The sequence below is a fragment of the Lissotriton helveticus genome, chromosome 7 (genome assembly GCF_964261635.1).
Source record: "Lissotriton helveticus chromosome 7, aLisHel1.1, whole genome shotgun sequence".
Lineage (NCBI taxonomy): Eukaryota > Metazoa > Chordata > Amphibia > Caudata > Salamandridae > Lissotriton > Lissotriton helveticus.
The window spans coordinates 820,842,386-820,858,899 of record NC_136068.1 but is presented as its reverse complement, the minus strand read 5'-3'; the positions used below and the strand labels follow the sequence as shown (position 1 = coordinate 820,858,899).

Here is a 16,514-nt window from a genome sequence, read left to right as displayed (position 1 = left end):
CCACACGAGACCTAAAAGCAAAATGAAGCATACAGTGGCACTATATGGGACTCGCCTGCAGTACAGGGCCACCACCCATGTGGTACCTGTGCAGCTTGCCCTCTGACATAGAAATCATTGACCATTGACATTGGCACTATTTGTCCGTGGCAACAGAAAAGGTTTACGAATTGTAACAGTGAAAGATTAATATACATGAGCACTTGTCCGTGCCAATTAAGATATGTGGGCATGACGACTCGTAAAGTTAAACTGAGAATATCAGAGCACAAGAGCACCGTGCGGTGCAAGAAACAAGCCACGAGACTGACAAGCCATTTTTTGGAGGCTAACCACGGTCCAACAGACTTTGAATGGACAGTGCTGGAACAGCCTTTTATTCCTGATCACATCAGCAATGTTTCTAAATTTCTGCTAATCAAAGAGCAAAAATGGGATTTCAAACTCGCAAGTGACAGAGTTGGTATGAATGACGCAATCCCCTGGGCAACTCTCTAACAGCTATACAGGTTATTATCACAAGAGATTCAGTTTAACATCCTGTACTTGCTGATTTATTGGATTGAGAGTTGGATACTATTTGATTAGTGATATCGACCACTCAATGGGGAAATATAAGGCTAAACGCACATAAAAGAGCGGGTTATGTTACCCTCAGGTTAATTCACTTTATCGACATATAAATCTTGTTGCCAATAAAGCTTTCATTATTTGAAAGATCAAAGAAGGATATACAATATTACCTTCATGGTAGTTTACTTCATATACTCTCAAATTATATTGTCTATAACACTTTTTATATCCAAAAAGATCGAAGAAATATGCACAGGATTACCGTTATGTCACTTTACCTTGTTGACATACAAATTCAGTGGTTAATAAAGTTTGTTTCAAAAAGACCTAAGAAGAACATACAACACATACAGTTTAATATATGGTGAACTACATAAAGTTCAAATCCTACCCATAATTGACCTATTGTTATAATTTGTCTCAGTTTCTGCAAAATTACTATTTGTGATGAGCAGTTTACAGACTCAAATAACAGTGGATCGGAGAGGGTATGGAAAACTATATCACCCAGCATTCCCGCGGCTTCGCGATACTAGCTTATGGCGCGCCGCATATTACATGGACACCTGAGAAGCTTTACAGATTGCGAGCGTGTAAATATAAAAAAGCATATACATGCCTCCCAGTACTAGCCAAAAATGTCCTCTTCTTTTTAAACGCAGAGAGATGTTTAAATACATACATGATAACCTAAACTGTAAAGTGGCCGCGAAGGAATGAATACTACAATTCCCAGCATACTTGCGGTCACATGACACAATCAGGTGTCGCACGTCACTCAGTCGTGTTATAAACATGGCGTCGAGAGTTCGTCCGGTACCTCCCCAAGACGGCTCGGAAGACAGTCTGGAGTACCGACGGACAGGTAAGAGGGAAGGGGGGCCGAGTAGGGTACTAATGCTATATCTGTGCCTCCTTGTGACCGCATCATTGAGAAGCGTTAGAAGAGCTTCTCTCTTAGCAATTGGTGCTCAAAGCATCGCTCTTTTTGCGCCCAAGCTTTGATCCAACTGGTCTTTGAAGTCAACAATCTCAAGGCTGTAGCCGAGTGCTGAATGGCTATCGGTTGTCTTTGGTGGCAGATTGTGTAAACAGCGTTTATCCAGTAGCTTGCCCAAAATGTCCACATGATTTACATGGACAGATGCAAAAATTGTTAAAACCCTTTCCATATACAAGAAATTTTTGTCTGGACATAAAACTTCTTTTTGGACTAAATGTGATATGAGTTTGAGCTCATAGTGGCCATTACGATACATTTAACTATGAGCTAAGACAGATGTCCTTTGTAATAGGCAGGGGAAGTGAGGTCTTTTAAACACACACAAGCACATCGGAGGGAACAGTGCATTTAACTTTTGGTTCTATGTATATTCTTTCTGATTTTTATAGAGCAGTGCTTCGTCTCCCTGAGCCGCAGCCAGGTGAGGTGGGGTGTTATCCTCCTGCTAACTAGGTAAGCCGGGAGGGGAGGAACATCAATGAATACAGCTATACATGATGCAAACGGATTAAAAAAACTATAATGACTATAACTTGGAGCCAGTTTGAGATGTGAATAGTTATGGACACTCTTGTTATGTTTACCTTTAAGACATGCTAACCACCTACTCTGTATATGGTTGTGTATATATATATATTCTTTTTGTGTCTATTACAGTGGCGTAACAGACCGACTGCAGAGGAATTCACTATACACCTAGGACTGTAGGTGATATGGTTATTTGTTTTTTACTTTTCACGTTTCACATTGCAGTAGCAGTTCACTGAGGTCCTGAGGAAGGCAGAGGATATAAGTGTCCATTTTTACTGCTGAAACATGTCGACTTATCTATCATCTGTACAGATATTTGTTGAAAACTGCCTGCTTTTGCACTGTTTTTAATCTTGGGCATCAGAGCGATAATAATAAACAGAGGGTTTTTCTCATTTACCCAATTTTAAGTCACTTTTCACATACACCATCGCACTGCAATATAATTTGTACACCCATCCAAGAACACAACTAGTTGACACTTAGGTGCTATCCTAGTGACTCATTATTAGGTGGGGGACATTACAACCAGGTCCTGTGGTTAACCTTCTATGTCTCACGATGGGAACACTCAGAAGAAAGCTCAGATGATGACCAGGGCGGTATCGAGTTGTGACTGATGGGTATCTTCGTTTTTGAAGAGTTTTTCATTTTCATTATAACCTATACACTTAAATAGTGAGACTAGGTAGTTGCATTTCTAAGGCAGAACTCTTGTTAGACCCGTGGACACTTATGTTGTAATTTGTGTTGACGTCTGCCAACGGAAAGCATGTTCGCCAATGTTTTCTGCCATTGTGAGGGTCCTTCGGTCCCACTCTAATGGTGGATAGCTTTAAATATGGTGCCATCCCAACATTGACTTAATTGTGCCCTGCAATGGAGAACAGACGGACAGAGGACAGAAGTTCATCCAACAGACCATCTTCCTCTATCATGAATGACGGAGGTCCATCAGGCTTAACCCTAAATACAGAGGACAGATAACCACCGGGCTGATATACTGATCAAGTCATTCATGACGAAGGAACATCAGTCCATCCTGCAAACTCTGGATCAAGTCCCAGATGGTTATCACATTATAATTTTGGTGTCGTCGTTCTGTGTAATCTCTGTACAGTTTCTTACTGGGATAGGGATTCTTTAATGCATACAGACACAGACCAAACTTGGCTAAATATATTAACGCATTAAAGTGGATAAATCGAGCTGTTTTGGACTTCTCTGAATAAGGAATGCAAGTGTATTCCTTTTACTCTAAAAAAATACAATGCCTGTCACCCAGTTGGGCATGATGGGATAGTACAGCTTCCAAGATTCTTAAAGGAGCAGCTTTAGGTTTCACTATTTTATAGTGTTATTATGGAGCATCATTACTGCTTTCCTATTTTATTTCACTCTTTTCTAACTGGTGTTTCATACAAATATGGTGTGTTAGTAAACTGGCTAACATTCGTTTTCATTAAAAAATAAATAAAAAACAAGACAAGAATGGTGCACATTCCAGCATATTATTCAGGTTATTTGATTAATTGGAGCAACTTTCAATATGTTTATTGAAAATTGTGTTTCCCGATCTCGCACATACACAGAGCTATTCTATCTTTTATGAAAAATGTATGTGGGGGGGTAAATATCCATGATTAAGTGTTAAGATTGCTTAAGTTTTCCTTCCTGTGTTGCCATCAATGTAGTTTTATGATTTTACCTTTCAGATCCCTCTAAATCCAATGTTGGCTATAGCGGAGAAGTAGAAATGAAATCAACACTTCAAGAATTATTAATTTACTGCATCTTTCTCATTGATATTTGCATTTGTAAGTTATACTATTATTATATATTGTGAGGATAAGTATTAGCAAAAAAGTGATGTATTATAGAGGCGCTTTGAGTGTGAAGCACATCACAGTGCACCAACACCTTCTAGAAATTGTTTTTTTAAGATTATGTTGCAGTAAAATCTTTGTCTCAACCATCAATAGTCTTATTCCGGTACTTTGTCTGACCATCTTGCTTTCTAGCTCCCAATCTATTGTTTACTGTTTAAACTCCTGTTACGCTAATATGTACCTCTGTCATTTTGACTTTATTTATACTACTAATATATAGAGAGAGCTGAAACCTTTGAGACGGGTAAGCTCAAGAAGTACAGCACACCCAATACAGCATTGTAAAGGGGAGTTGCAGCAGATGGACATAGGCTATACAGCTGCCCACCATATACATTACAAAGGTCAAAGAACCATAGGGGTAAAGTAGTCCCTTGTGGGCGTTGGCGTGGGCGTTTCGTAGTACACTTCACATTATTCCTTTGTGGGCGTGCAGCGTAGTCAGAGGGGCGTGGCACAAATAAAATGTTGGCGTGGGCGTGTCAAAGTACACTTCACATTAGTCCTTTGTGGGCGTGCAGCGTTGTCAGAGGGGCGTGGACCAAATAAAAAAAAAATGGCCGCGGAGTTCAGTAGCGCGGCTTTCCCAAGCAATGTGTGTGTGACCATTCACGCTCCACCTTGGCGTTGTGCTCAGTTATCACACGACCGTCTCCAAAGACCAAGGTGCGCAGCATTCACTCCCATTGACATTCAGGCGGCATTACTCATATATAGTGCGGCGCAACCTTTGTAGGAGTCAGTGTTGTCAGAGGGGGCTGGACAAAAACTTTTTTTAAAAGGGGCGCGGCTTTCACAAGCAATGTGCGCGCACATTCACGCTCCACCTTCGCGTTCTGCTGACTTCTGACACGGCCGTCTCCAAACACCAACGTGCGCCGCATTCACGGACCTTGCCATACTGCGTCGCAAATTGGAAACAAATACAAACCTTTACTCCTTTCTGGCTGTCAGCTTTGTCAGAGGGGGCTGCACAAAAAAATAAAAATAAAGGGGCACACAAGCGCGCCATTCACTCAGTGCGCCATTCACGCTACAACGGCTCCGGCGGAGACTCAAGGTAGGCAGCGTACCACACGTTAAAAGCCACTTCACGATTGAAATTTAGTCCGGGGCTCAGGCGGGGCCTCAAAGCACTCAAACTACCAGCTTGAATCACACACGCATTCATCCCCGGACAACGGCTGCTAGTTATGTATATATAATGTAAGAATGGAATTCACCTTGAGGCCATGTTTTGCAAGCCATCTGAACAAGCAGAAACCAGGTTTTGCAAAGAACACAGCTCCAAAAAGTTAATTTGTTCTATTAACTGCCCTTTAAAAAGTGAGGACGTGAATTAGGATAAGTTGCGTGCAATGACAGATTGTTACCTTGTTTAGAACTGCAGATGTGGTGTCATCTACAACAGTGATGTTTCTCAGCAAGCAGTTCACGTTGTGTGAGAGCGCGGCTGGAATTGACTCCATCACAACAGAGACTTCAGGCGAAAACTAACTTGAGGCGTACAGCAGAGCTCTTCATAACCTTATGTTGTGCAATACCCTTAGTCCATCTGCTCTCTCGAATGACCTCTATTGGCCTAACGTGTAAGGAAATAAATGGTGGTCCTAGTATGTCAATCCATAATACAATAAATATGAGCCCACGACCTCCACCAGTTGCAGTCACCACAAACATAAATACTTTTTAAAATTCTGGTTTCCCCGTCATGCTCATGACATACCAGGACAGCCGAAATAGCTTGTTGTTTTCTGGTTAATTTCCTTTCTCCTGTCATTGTAGGTGAGTCAGGAGGACATTATTCGAGCACGGCAATGCATTAACAAATATTGTGCCCATGCAACGCAGATATCTGTCTTCCTTTAGCAGACAACAAGAGAAATGTGACGATTGGTTGTTGATTTCTACTACTATGTTGTTGTATTGGTACAGAATGACATTTGTTGACTGTGCCAGTCACAGCAGTAAAATTTATCTTGAGAATTTACTGCTATTGTCTTTACAAAAGCATTCTGTCCATCACCTGTTGTTTTTGCCTTTGTCGCCCCGAGTGGGATGGGTATGCTCAGACGTGAGTCCCATGCTCTCCACACCACTGGAGTCAAGCTATCCAGGCTGATGACGCTGATAGCCAGAAACCGGTCCTTGGATGCTTGATTCCGGTCCAGGAAAGACATGGCTTGGCAGTTCGGGCTGGACTGTTCCCATGAGGCACAGGGTCAATGCTGATTTGCATATGGCCATGTCTGACCTGGGGTGGTGTGGAGTGCAAAAAACGATGGATTTAGGCCCAGAGCTCTGTACTGGGGTGAATGTATGACAATGTTCTGCATTCTGTCCATCACCTGTTGTTTTTGCCTTTGTCGCCCCGAGTGGGATGGGTATGCTCAGAAGTGAGTCCCATACTCTCCACACCCCTGGAGTCAAGCTATCCAGGCTGTTGACGGCTGATAGCCAGAAACCGTTCCTTGGATGCTTGATTCCGGTCTAGGAAAGACATGGTTTGGCAGTTTGGGCTGGACTGTTCCCATGAGGCACAGGGTCAAGGCTGATTTGCATATGGCCATGTCTGACCTGGGGTGGTGTGGAGTACAAAAAAACAATGGATTTAGGCCCATATCTCTGTACTGGGGTGAATGTATGAAAATGTTCTGCATTCTGTCCATCACCTGTTGTTTTTGCCTTTGTCGCCCCGAGTGGGATGGGTATGCTCAGACGTGAGTCCTATGCTCTCCACACCACTGGAGTCAAGCTATCCAGGCTGATGACGGCTGATAGCCAGAAACCAGTCCTTGGATGCTTGATTCCGGTCCAGGAAAGACATGGCTTGGCAATTCGGGCTGGTCTGTTCCCATGAGGCACAGGGTCAAGGCTGATTTTCATATGGCCATGTCTGACCTGGGGTGGTGTGGAGTGCAAAAAACGATGGATTTAGGCCCAGATCTCTGTACTGGGGTGAATGTATGACAATGTTCTGCATTCTGTCCATCACCTGTTGTTTTTGCCTTTGTCGCCCCAAGTGGGATGGGTATGCTCAGACGTGAGTCCCATGCTCTCCACACCACTGGATTCAAGCTATCCAGGCTGATGACGGCTGATAGCCAGAAACCGGTCCTTGGATGCTTGATTCCGGTCCAGGAAAGACATGGCTTGGCAGTTCCGGCTGGACTGTTCCCATGAGGCACAGGGTCAAGGATGATTTGCATATGGTCATGTCTGACCTGGGGTGGTGTGGAGTGCAAAACAACGATGGATTTAGGCCCAGATCTCTGTACTGGGGTGAATGTATGACAATGTTCTGCATTCTGTCCATCACCTGTTGTTTTTGCCTTTGTCGCCCCGAGTGGGATGGGTATGCTCAGACGTGAGTCCCATGGTCTCCACACCACTGGAGTCAAGCTATCCAGGATGATTACGGCTGATAGCCAGAAACCGGTCCTTGGATGCTTGATTCCGGTCTAGGAAAGACATGGCTTGGCAGTTTGGGCTGGACTGTTCCCATGAGGCACAGGGTCAAGGCTGATTTGCATATGGCCATGTCTGACCTGGGGTGGTGTGGAGTACAAAAAAACGATGGATTTAGGCCCAGATCTCTGTACTGGGGTGAATGTATGAAAATGTTCTGCATTCTGTCCATCACCTGTTCTTTTTGCCTTTGTCGCCCCGAGTGGGATGGGTATGCTCAGACGTGAGTCCCATGCTCTCCACACCACTGGAGTCAAGCTATCCAGGCTGATGACGGCTGATAGCCAGAAACCAGTCCTTGGGTGCTTGATTCCGGTCCAGGAAAGACATGGCTTGGCAGTTCGGGCTGGTCTGTTCCCATGAGGCACAGGGTCAAGGCTGATTTTCATATGGCCATGTCTGACCTGGGGTGGTGTGGAGTGCAAAAAAAGATGGATTTAGTCCCAGATCTCTGTACTGGGGTGAATGTATGACAATATTCTGCATTCTGTCCATCACCTGTTGTTTTTGCCTTTGACGCCCCTAGTGGGATGGGTATGCTCAGACGTGAGTCCCATGTTCTCCACACCACTGGATTCAAGCTATCCAGGCTGATGACGGCTGATAGCCAGAAACCGGTCCTTGGATGCTTGATTCCGGTCCAGGAAAGACATGGCTTGGCAGTTCGGGCTGGACTGTTCCCATGAGGCACAGGGTCAAGGATGATTTGCATATGGTCATGTCTGACCTGGGGTGGTGTGGAGTGCAAAACAACGATGGATTTAGGCCCAGATCTCTGTACTGGGGTGAATGTATGACAATGTTCTACATTCTGTCCATCACCTGTTGTTTTTGCCTTTGTCGCCCCGAGTGGGATGGGTATGCTCAGACGTGAGTCCCATGGTCTCCACATCACTGGAGTCAAGCTATCCAGGCTGATTACGGCTGATAGCCAGAAACCGGTCCTTGGATGCTTGATTACGGTCCAGGAAAGACATGGCTTGGCAGTTCGGGCTGGACTGTTCCCATGAGGCACTGGGTCAAGGCTGATTTGCATATGGCCATGTCTGACCTGGGGTGGTGTGGAGTGCAAAAAAACGATGGATTTAGGCCCAGATCTCTGTACTGGGGTGAATGTATGACAATGTTCTGCATTCTGTCCATCACCTGTTGTTTTTGCCTTTGTCGCCCCGAGTGGGATGGGTATGCTCAGAAGTGAGTCCCATACTCTCCACACCCCTGGAGTCAAGCTATCCAGGCTGATGACGGCTGATAGCCAGAAACCGGTCCTTGGATGCTTGATTCCGGTCTAGGAAAGACATGGCTTGGCAGTTTGGGCTGGACTGTTCCCATGAGGCACAGGGTCAAGGCTGATTTGCATATGGCCATGTCTGACCTGGGGTGGTGTGGAGTACAAAAAAACGATGGATTTAGGCCCAGATCTCTGTACTGGGGTGAATGTATGAAAATGTTCTGCATTCTGTCCATCACCTGTTGTTTTTGCCTTTGTCGCCCCAAGTGGGATGGGTATGCTCAGACGTGAGTCCCATGCTCTCCACACCACTGGATTCAAGCTATCCAGGCTGATGACGGCTGATAGCCAGAAACCGGTCCTTGGATGCTTGATTCCGGTCCAGGAAAGACATGGCTTGGCAGTTCCGGCTGGACTGTTCCCATGAGGCACAGGGTCAAGGATGATTTGCATATGGTCATGTCTGACCTGGGGTGGTGTGGAGTGCAAAACAACGATGGATTTAGACCCAGATCTCTGTACTGGGGTGAATGTATGACAATGTTCTGCATTCTGTCCATCACCTGTTGTTTTTGACTTTGTCGCCCCGAGTGGGATGGGTATGCTCAGACGTGAGTCCCATGGTCTCCACACCACTGGAGTCAAGCTATCCAGGCTGATTACGGCTGATAGCCAGAAACCGGTCCTTGGATGCTTGATTACGGTCCAGGAAAGACATGGCTTGGCAGTTTGGGCTGGACTGTTCCCATGAGGCACTGGGTCAAGGCTGATTTGCATATGGCCATGTCTGACCTGGGGTGGTGTGGAGTGCAAAAAAACGATGGATTTAGGCCCAGATCTCTGTACTGGGGTGAATGTATGACAATGTTCTGCATTCTGTCCATCACCTGTTGTTTTTGCCTTTGTCGCCCCGAGTGGGATGGGTATGCTCAGACGTGAGTCCCATGCTCTCCACACCACTGGAGTCAAGCTATCCAGGCTGATGACGGCTGATAGCCAGAAACCAGTCCTTGGGTGCTTGATTCCGGTCCAGGAAAGACATGGCTTGGCAGTTCGGGCTGGTCTGTTCCCATGAGGCACAGGGTCAAGGCTGATTTTCATATGGCCATGTCTGACCTGGGGTGGTGTGGAGTGCAAAACAACGATGGATTTAGTCCCAGATCTCTGTACTGGGGTGAATGTATGACAATGTTCTGCATTCTGTCCATCACCTGTTGTTTTTGCCTTTGACGCCCCTAGTGGGATGGGTATGCTCAGACGTGAGTCCCATGCTCTCCACACCACTGGATTCAAGCTATCCAGGCTGATGACGGCTGATAGCCAGAAACCGGTCCTTGGATGCTTGATTCCGGTCCAGGAAAGACATGGCTTGGCAGTTCGGGCTGGACTGTTCCCATGAGGCACAGGGTCAAGGATGATTTGCATATGGTCATGTCTGACCTGGGGTGGTGTGGAGTGCAAAACAACGATGGATTTAGGCCCAGATCTCTGTACTGGGGTGAATGTATGACAATGTTCTACATTCTGTCCATCTCCTGTTGTTTTTGCCTTTGTCGCCCCGAGTGGGATGGGTATGCTCAGACGTGAGTCCCATGGTCTCCACATCACTGGAGTCAAACTATCCAGGCTGATTACGGCTGATAGCCAGAAACCGGTCCTTGGATGCTTGATTACGGTCCAGGAAAGACATGGCTTGGCAGTTCGGGCTGGACTGTTCCCATGAGGCACTGGGTCAAGGCTGATTTGCATATGGCCATGTCTGACCTGGGGTGGTGTGGAGTGCAAAAAAACGATGGATTTAGGCCCAGATCTCTGTATTGGGGTGAATGTATGACAATGTTCTGCATTCTGTCCATCACCTGTTGTTTTTGCCTTTGTCGCCCCGAGTGGGATGGGTATGCTCAGAAGTGAGTCCCATACTCTCCACACCCCTGGAGTCAAGCTATCCAGGCTGATGACGGCTGATAGCCAGAAACCGGTCCTTGGATGCTTGATTCCGGTCTAGGAAAGACATGGCTTGGCAGTTTGGGCTGGACTGTTCCCATGAGGCACAGGGTCAAGGCTGATTTGCATATGGCCATGTCTGACCTGGGGTGGTGTGGAGTACAAAAAAACGATGGATTTAGGCCCAGATCTCTGTACTGGGGTGAATGTATGACAATGTTCTACATTCTGTCCATCACCTGTTGTTTTTGCCTTTGTCGCCCCGAGTGGGATGGGTATGCTCAGACGTGAGTCCCATGGTCTCCACATCACTGGAGTCAAGCTATCCAGGCTGATTACGGCTGATAGCCAGAAACCGGTCCTTGGATGCTTGATTACGGTCCAGGAAAGACATGGCTTGGCAGTTTGGGCTGGACTGTTCCCATGAGGCACTGGGTCAAGGCTGATTTGCATATGGCCATGTCTGACCTGGGGTGGTGTGGAGTGCAAAAAAACGATGGATTTAGGCCCAGATCTCTGTACTGGGGTGAATGTATGACAATGTTCTGCATTCTGTCCATCACCTGTTGTTTTTGCCTTTGTCGCCCCGAGTGGGATGGGTATGCTCAGAAGTGAGTCCCATACTCTCCACACCCCTGGAGTCAAGCTATCCAGGCTGATGACGGCTGATAGCCAGAAACCGGTCCTTGGATGCTTGATTCCGGTCTAGGAAAGACATGGCTTGGCAGTTTGGGCTGGACTGTTCCCATGAGGCACAGGGTCAAGGATGATTTGCATATGGCCATGTCTGACCTGGGGTGGTGTGGAGTACAAAAAAACGATGGATTTAGGCCCAGATCTCTGTACTGGGGTGAATGTATGAAAATGTTCTGCATTCTGTCCATCACCTGTTGTTTTTGCCTTTGTCGCCTCAAGTGGGATGGGTATGCTCAGACGTGAGTCCCATGCTCTCCACACCACTGGATTCAAGCTATCCAGGCTGATGACGGCTGATAGCCAGAAACCGGTCCTTGGATGCTTGATTACGGTCCAGGAAAGACATGGCTTGGCAGTTCGGGCTGGACTGTTCCCATGAGGCACTGGGTCAAGGCTGATTTGCATATGGCCATGTCTGACCTGGGGTGGTGTGGAGTGCAAAAAACGATGGATTTAGGCCCAGATCTCTGTACTGGGGTGAATGTATGACAATGTTCTGCATTCTGTCCATCACCTGTTGTTTTTGCCTTTGTCGCCCCGAGTGGGATGGGTATGCTCAGAAGTGAGTCCCATACTCTCCACACCCCTGGAGTCAAGCTATCCAGGCTGATGACGGCTGATAGCCAGAAACCGGTCCTTGGATGCTTGATTCCGGTCTAGGAAAGACATGGCTTGGCAGTTTGGGCTGGACTGTTCCCATGAGGCACAGGGTCAAGGCTGATTTGCATATGGCCATGTCTGACCTGGGGTGGTGTGGAGTACAAAAAAACGATGGATTTAGGCCCAGATCTCTGTACTGGGGTGAATGTATGAAAATGTTCTGCATTCTGTCCATCACCTGTTGTTTTTGCCTTTGTCGCCCCGAGTGGGATGGGTATGCTCAGACGTGAGTCCCATGCTCTCCACACCACTGGAGTCAAGCTATCCAGGCTGATTACGGCTGATAGCCAGAAACCGGTCCTTGGATGCTTGATTCCGGTCCAGGAAAGACATGGCTTGGCAGTTCGGGCTGGACTGTTCCCATGAGGCACAGGGTCAAGGATGATTTGCATATGGTCATGTCTGACCTGGGGTGGTGTGGAGTGCAAAACAACGATGGATTTAGGCCCAGATCTCTGTACTGGGGTGAATGTATGACAATGTTCTACATTCTGTCCATCACCTGTTGTTTTTGCCTTTGTCGCCCCGAGTGGGATGGGTATGCTCAGACGTGAGTCCCATGGTCTCCACATCACTGGAGTCAAGCTATCCAGGCTGATTACGGCTGATAGCCAGAAACCGGTCCTTGGATGCTTGATTACGGTCCAGGAAAGACATGGCTTGGCAGTTCGGGCTGGACTGTTCCCATGAGGCACAGGGTCAAGGCTGATTTGCATATGGCCATGTCTGACATGGGGTGGTGTGGAGTGCAAAAAAACAATGGATTTAAGCCAAGATCTCTGTACTGGGGTGAATGTATGACAATGTTCTACATTCTGTCCATCACCTGTTGTTTTTGCCTTTGACGCCCCTAGTGGGATGGGTATGCTCAGACGTGAGTCCCATGCTCTCCACACCACTGGATTCAAGCTATCCAGGCTGATGACGGCTGATAGCCAGAAACCGGTCCTTGGATGCTTGATTCCGGTCCAGGAAAGACATGGCTTGGCAGTTCGCGCTGGACTGTTCCCATGAGGCACAGGGTCAAGGATGATTTGCATATGGTCATGTCTGACCTGGGGTGGTGTGGAGTGCAAAACAACGATGGATTTAGGCCCAGATCTCTGTACTGGGGTGAATGTATGACAATGTTCTACATTCTGTCCATCACCTGTTGTTTTTGCCTTTGTCGCCCTGAGTGGGATGGGTATGCTCAGACGTGAGTCCCATGGTCTCCACATCACTGGAGTCAAGCTATCCAGGCTGATTACGGCTGATAGCCAGAAACCGGTCCTTGGATGCTTGATTACGGTCCAGGAAAGACATGGCTTGGCAGTTTGGGCTGGACTGTTCCCATGAGGCACAGGGTCAAGGCTGATTTGCATATGGCCATGTCTGACCTGGGGTGGTGTGGAGTACAAAAAAACGATGGATTTAGGCCCAGATCTCTGTACTGGGGTGAATGTATGAAAATGTTCTGCATTCTGTCCATCACCTGTTGTTTTTGCCTTTGTCGCCCCAAGTGGGATGGGTATGCTCAGACGTGTGTCCCATGCTCTCCACACCACTGGATTCAAGCTATCCAGGCTGATGACGGCTGATAGCCAGAAACCGGTCCTTGGATGCTTGATTCCGGTCCAGGAAAGACATGGCTTGGCAGTTCCGGCTGGACTGTTCCCATGAGGCACAGGGTCAAGGATGATTTGCATATGGTCATGTCTGACCTGGGGTGGTGTGGAGTGCAAAACAACGATGGATGTAGGCCCAGATCTCTGTACTGGGGTGAATGTATGACAATGTTCTGCATTCTGTCCATCACCTGTTGTTTTTGCCTTTGTCGCCCCGAGTGGGATTGGTATGCTCAGACGTGAGTCCCATGGTCTCCACACCACTGGAGTCAAGCTATCCAGGCTGATTACGGCTGATAGCCAGAAACCGGTCCTTGGATGCTTGATTCCGGTCTAGGAAAGACATGGCTTGGCAGTTTGGGCTGGACTGTTCCCATGAGGCACAGGGTCAAGGCTGATTTGCATATGGCCATGTCTGACCTGGGGTGGTGTGGAGTACAAAAAAACAATGGATTTAGGCCCAAATCTCTGTACTGGGGTGAATGTATGAAAATGTTCTGCATTCTGTCCATCACCTGTTGTTTTTGCCTTTGTCGCCCCGAGTGGGATGGGTATGCTCAGACGTGAGTCCCATGCTCTCCACACCACTGGAGTCAAGCTATCCAGGCTGATGACGGCTGATAGCCAGAAACCAGTCCTTGGGTGCTTGATTCCAGTCCAGGAAAGACATGGCTTGGCAGTTCGGGCTGGTCTGTTCCCATGAGGCACAGGGTCAAGGCTGATTTTCATATGGCCATGTCTGACCTGGGGTGGTGTGGAGTGCAAAAAAACGATGGATTTAGTCCCAGATCTCTGTACTGGGGTGAATGTATGACAATGTTCTGCATTCTGTCCATCACCTGTTGTTTTTGCCTTTGACGCCCCTAGTGGGATGGGTATGCTCAGACGTGAGTCCCATGCTCTCCACACCACTGGATTCAAGCTATCCAGGCTGATGACGGCTGATAGCCAGAAACCGGTCCTTGGATGCTTGATTACGGTCCAGGAAAGACATGCTTGGCAGTTCGGGCTGGACTGTTCCCATGAGGCACTGGGTCAAGGCTGATTTGCATATGGCCATGTCTGACCTGGGGTGGTGTGGAGTGCAAAAAAACGATGGATTTAGGCCCAGATCTCTGTACTGGGGTGAATGTATGACAATGTTCTGCATTCTGTCCATCACCTGTTGTTTTTGCCTTTGTCGCCCCGAGTGGGATGGGTATGCTCAGAAGTGAGTCCCATACTCTCCACACCACTGGAGTCAAGCTATCCAGGCTGATGACGGCTGATAGCCAGAAACCGGTCCTTGGATGCTTGATTCCGGTCTAGGAAAGACATGGCTTGGCAGTTTGGTCTGGACTGTTCCCATGAGGCACAGGGTCAAGGCTGATTTGCATATGGCCATGTCTGACCTGGGGTGGTGTGGAGTACAAAAAAACGATGGATTTAGGCCCAGATCTCTGTACTGGGGTGAATGTATGAAAATGTTCTGCATTCTGTCCATCACCTGTTGTTTTTGCCTTTGTCGCCCCGAGTGGGATGGGTATGCTCAGACGTGAGTCCCATGCTCTCCACACCACTGGAGTCAAGCTATCCAGGCTGATGACGGCTGATAGCCAGAAACCAGTCCTTGGGTGCTTGATTCCGGTCCAGGAAAGACATGGCTTGGCAGTTCGGGCTGGACTGTTCCCATGAGGCACAGGGTCAAGGATGATTTGCATATGGTCATGTCTGACCTGGGGTGGTGTGGAGTGCAAAACAACGATGGATTTAGGCCCAGATCTCTGTACTGGGGTGAATGTATGACAATGTTCTACATTCTGTCCATCACCTGTTGTTTTTGCCTATGTCGCCCTGAGTGGGATGGGTATGCTCAGACGTGAGTCCCATGGTCTCCACATCACTGGAGTCAAGCTATCCAGGCTGATTACGGCTGATAGCCAGAAACCGGTCCTTGGATGCTTGATTACGGTCCAGGAAAGACATGGCTTGGCAGTTCGGGCTGGACTGTTCCCATGAGGCACTGGGTCAAGGCTGATTTGCATATGGCCATGTCTGACCTGGGGTGGTGTGGAGTGCAAAAAACGATGGATTTAGGCCCAGATCTCTGTACTGGGGTGAATGTATGACAATGTTCTGCATTCTGTCCATCACCTGTTGTTTTTGCCTTTGTCGCCCCGAGTGGGATGGGTATGCTCAGAAGTGAGTCCCATACTCTCCACACCCCTGGAGTCAAGCTATCCAGGCTGATGACGGCTGATAGCCAGACACCGGTCCTTGGATGCTTGATTCCGGTCTAGGAAAGACATGGCTTGGCAGTTTGGGCTGGACTGTTCCCATGAGGCACAGGGTCAAGGCTGATTTGCATATGGCCATGTCTGACCTGGGGTGGTGTGGAGTACAAAAAAACGATGGATTTAGGCCCAGATCTCTGTACTGGGGTGAATGTATGAAAATGTTCTGCATTCTGTCCATCACCTGTTGTTTTTGCCTTTGTCGCCCCAAGTGGGATGGGTATGCTCAGACGTGTGTCCCATGCTCTCCACACCACTGGATTCAAGCTATCCAGGCTGATGACGGCTGATAGCCAGAAACCGGTCCTTGGATGCTTGATTCCGGTCCAGGAAAGACATGGCTTGGCAGTTCCGGCTGGACTGTTCCCATGAGGCACAGGGTCAAGGATGATTTGCATATGGTCATGTCTGACCTGGGGTGGTGCGGAGTGCAAAACAACGATGGATGTAGGCCCAGATCTCTGTACTGGGGTGAATGTATGACAATGTTCTGCATTCTGTCCATCACCTGTTGTTTTTGCCTTTGTCGCCCCGAGTGGGATTGGTATGCTCAGACGTGAGTCCCATGGTCTCCACACCACTGGAGTCAAGCTATCCAGGCTGATTACGGCTGATAGCCAGAAACCGGTCCTTGGATGC

General features: G+C 47.7%; 1 protein-coding gene across 11 annotated transcripts in view; it reads left to right on the top strand.

Moving 5' to 3' along the window:
- The window catches only part of PKD2L2 (polycystin 2 like 2, transient receptor potential cation channel), a 2,146,539-nt gene that overhangs the window by 354,375 nt on the left and 1,775,650 nt on the right, over positions 1-16,514 (top strand). For 8 of the 11 annotated variants that reach the window (XR_013598682.1, XM_078653282.1, XM_078653287.1 and 5 more), the window contains one exon: positions 3,823-3,924. The exons of 2 other annotated variants lie outside the window; for them this stretch is intronic. Coding sequence is in view for 7 of the 9 variants with exons in the window: in XM_078653282.1 (XP_078509408.1) it covers positions 3,823-3,924 (102 nt within the window). In the remaining 2 variants the exon portion in view is untranslated. Of the gene's footprint in view, positions 1-2,233; positions 2,281-3,822; positions 3,925-16,514 lie in introns of all 11 variants that reach the window. One more of the 11 variants, XM_078653284.1, reaches the window with a different exon arrangement.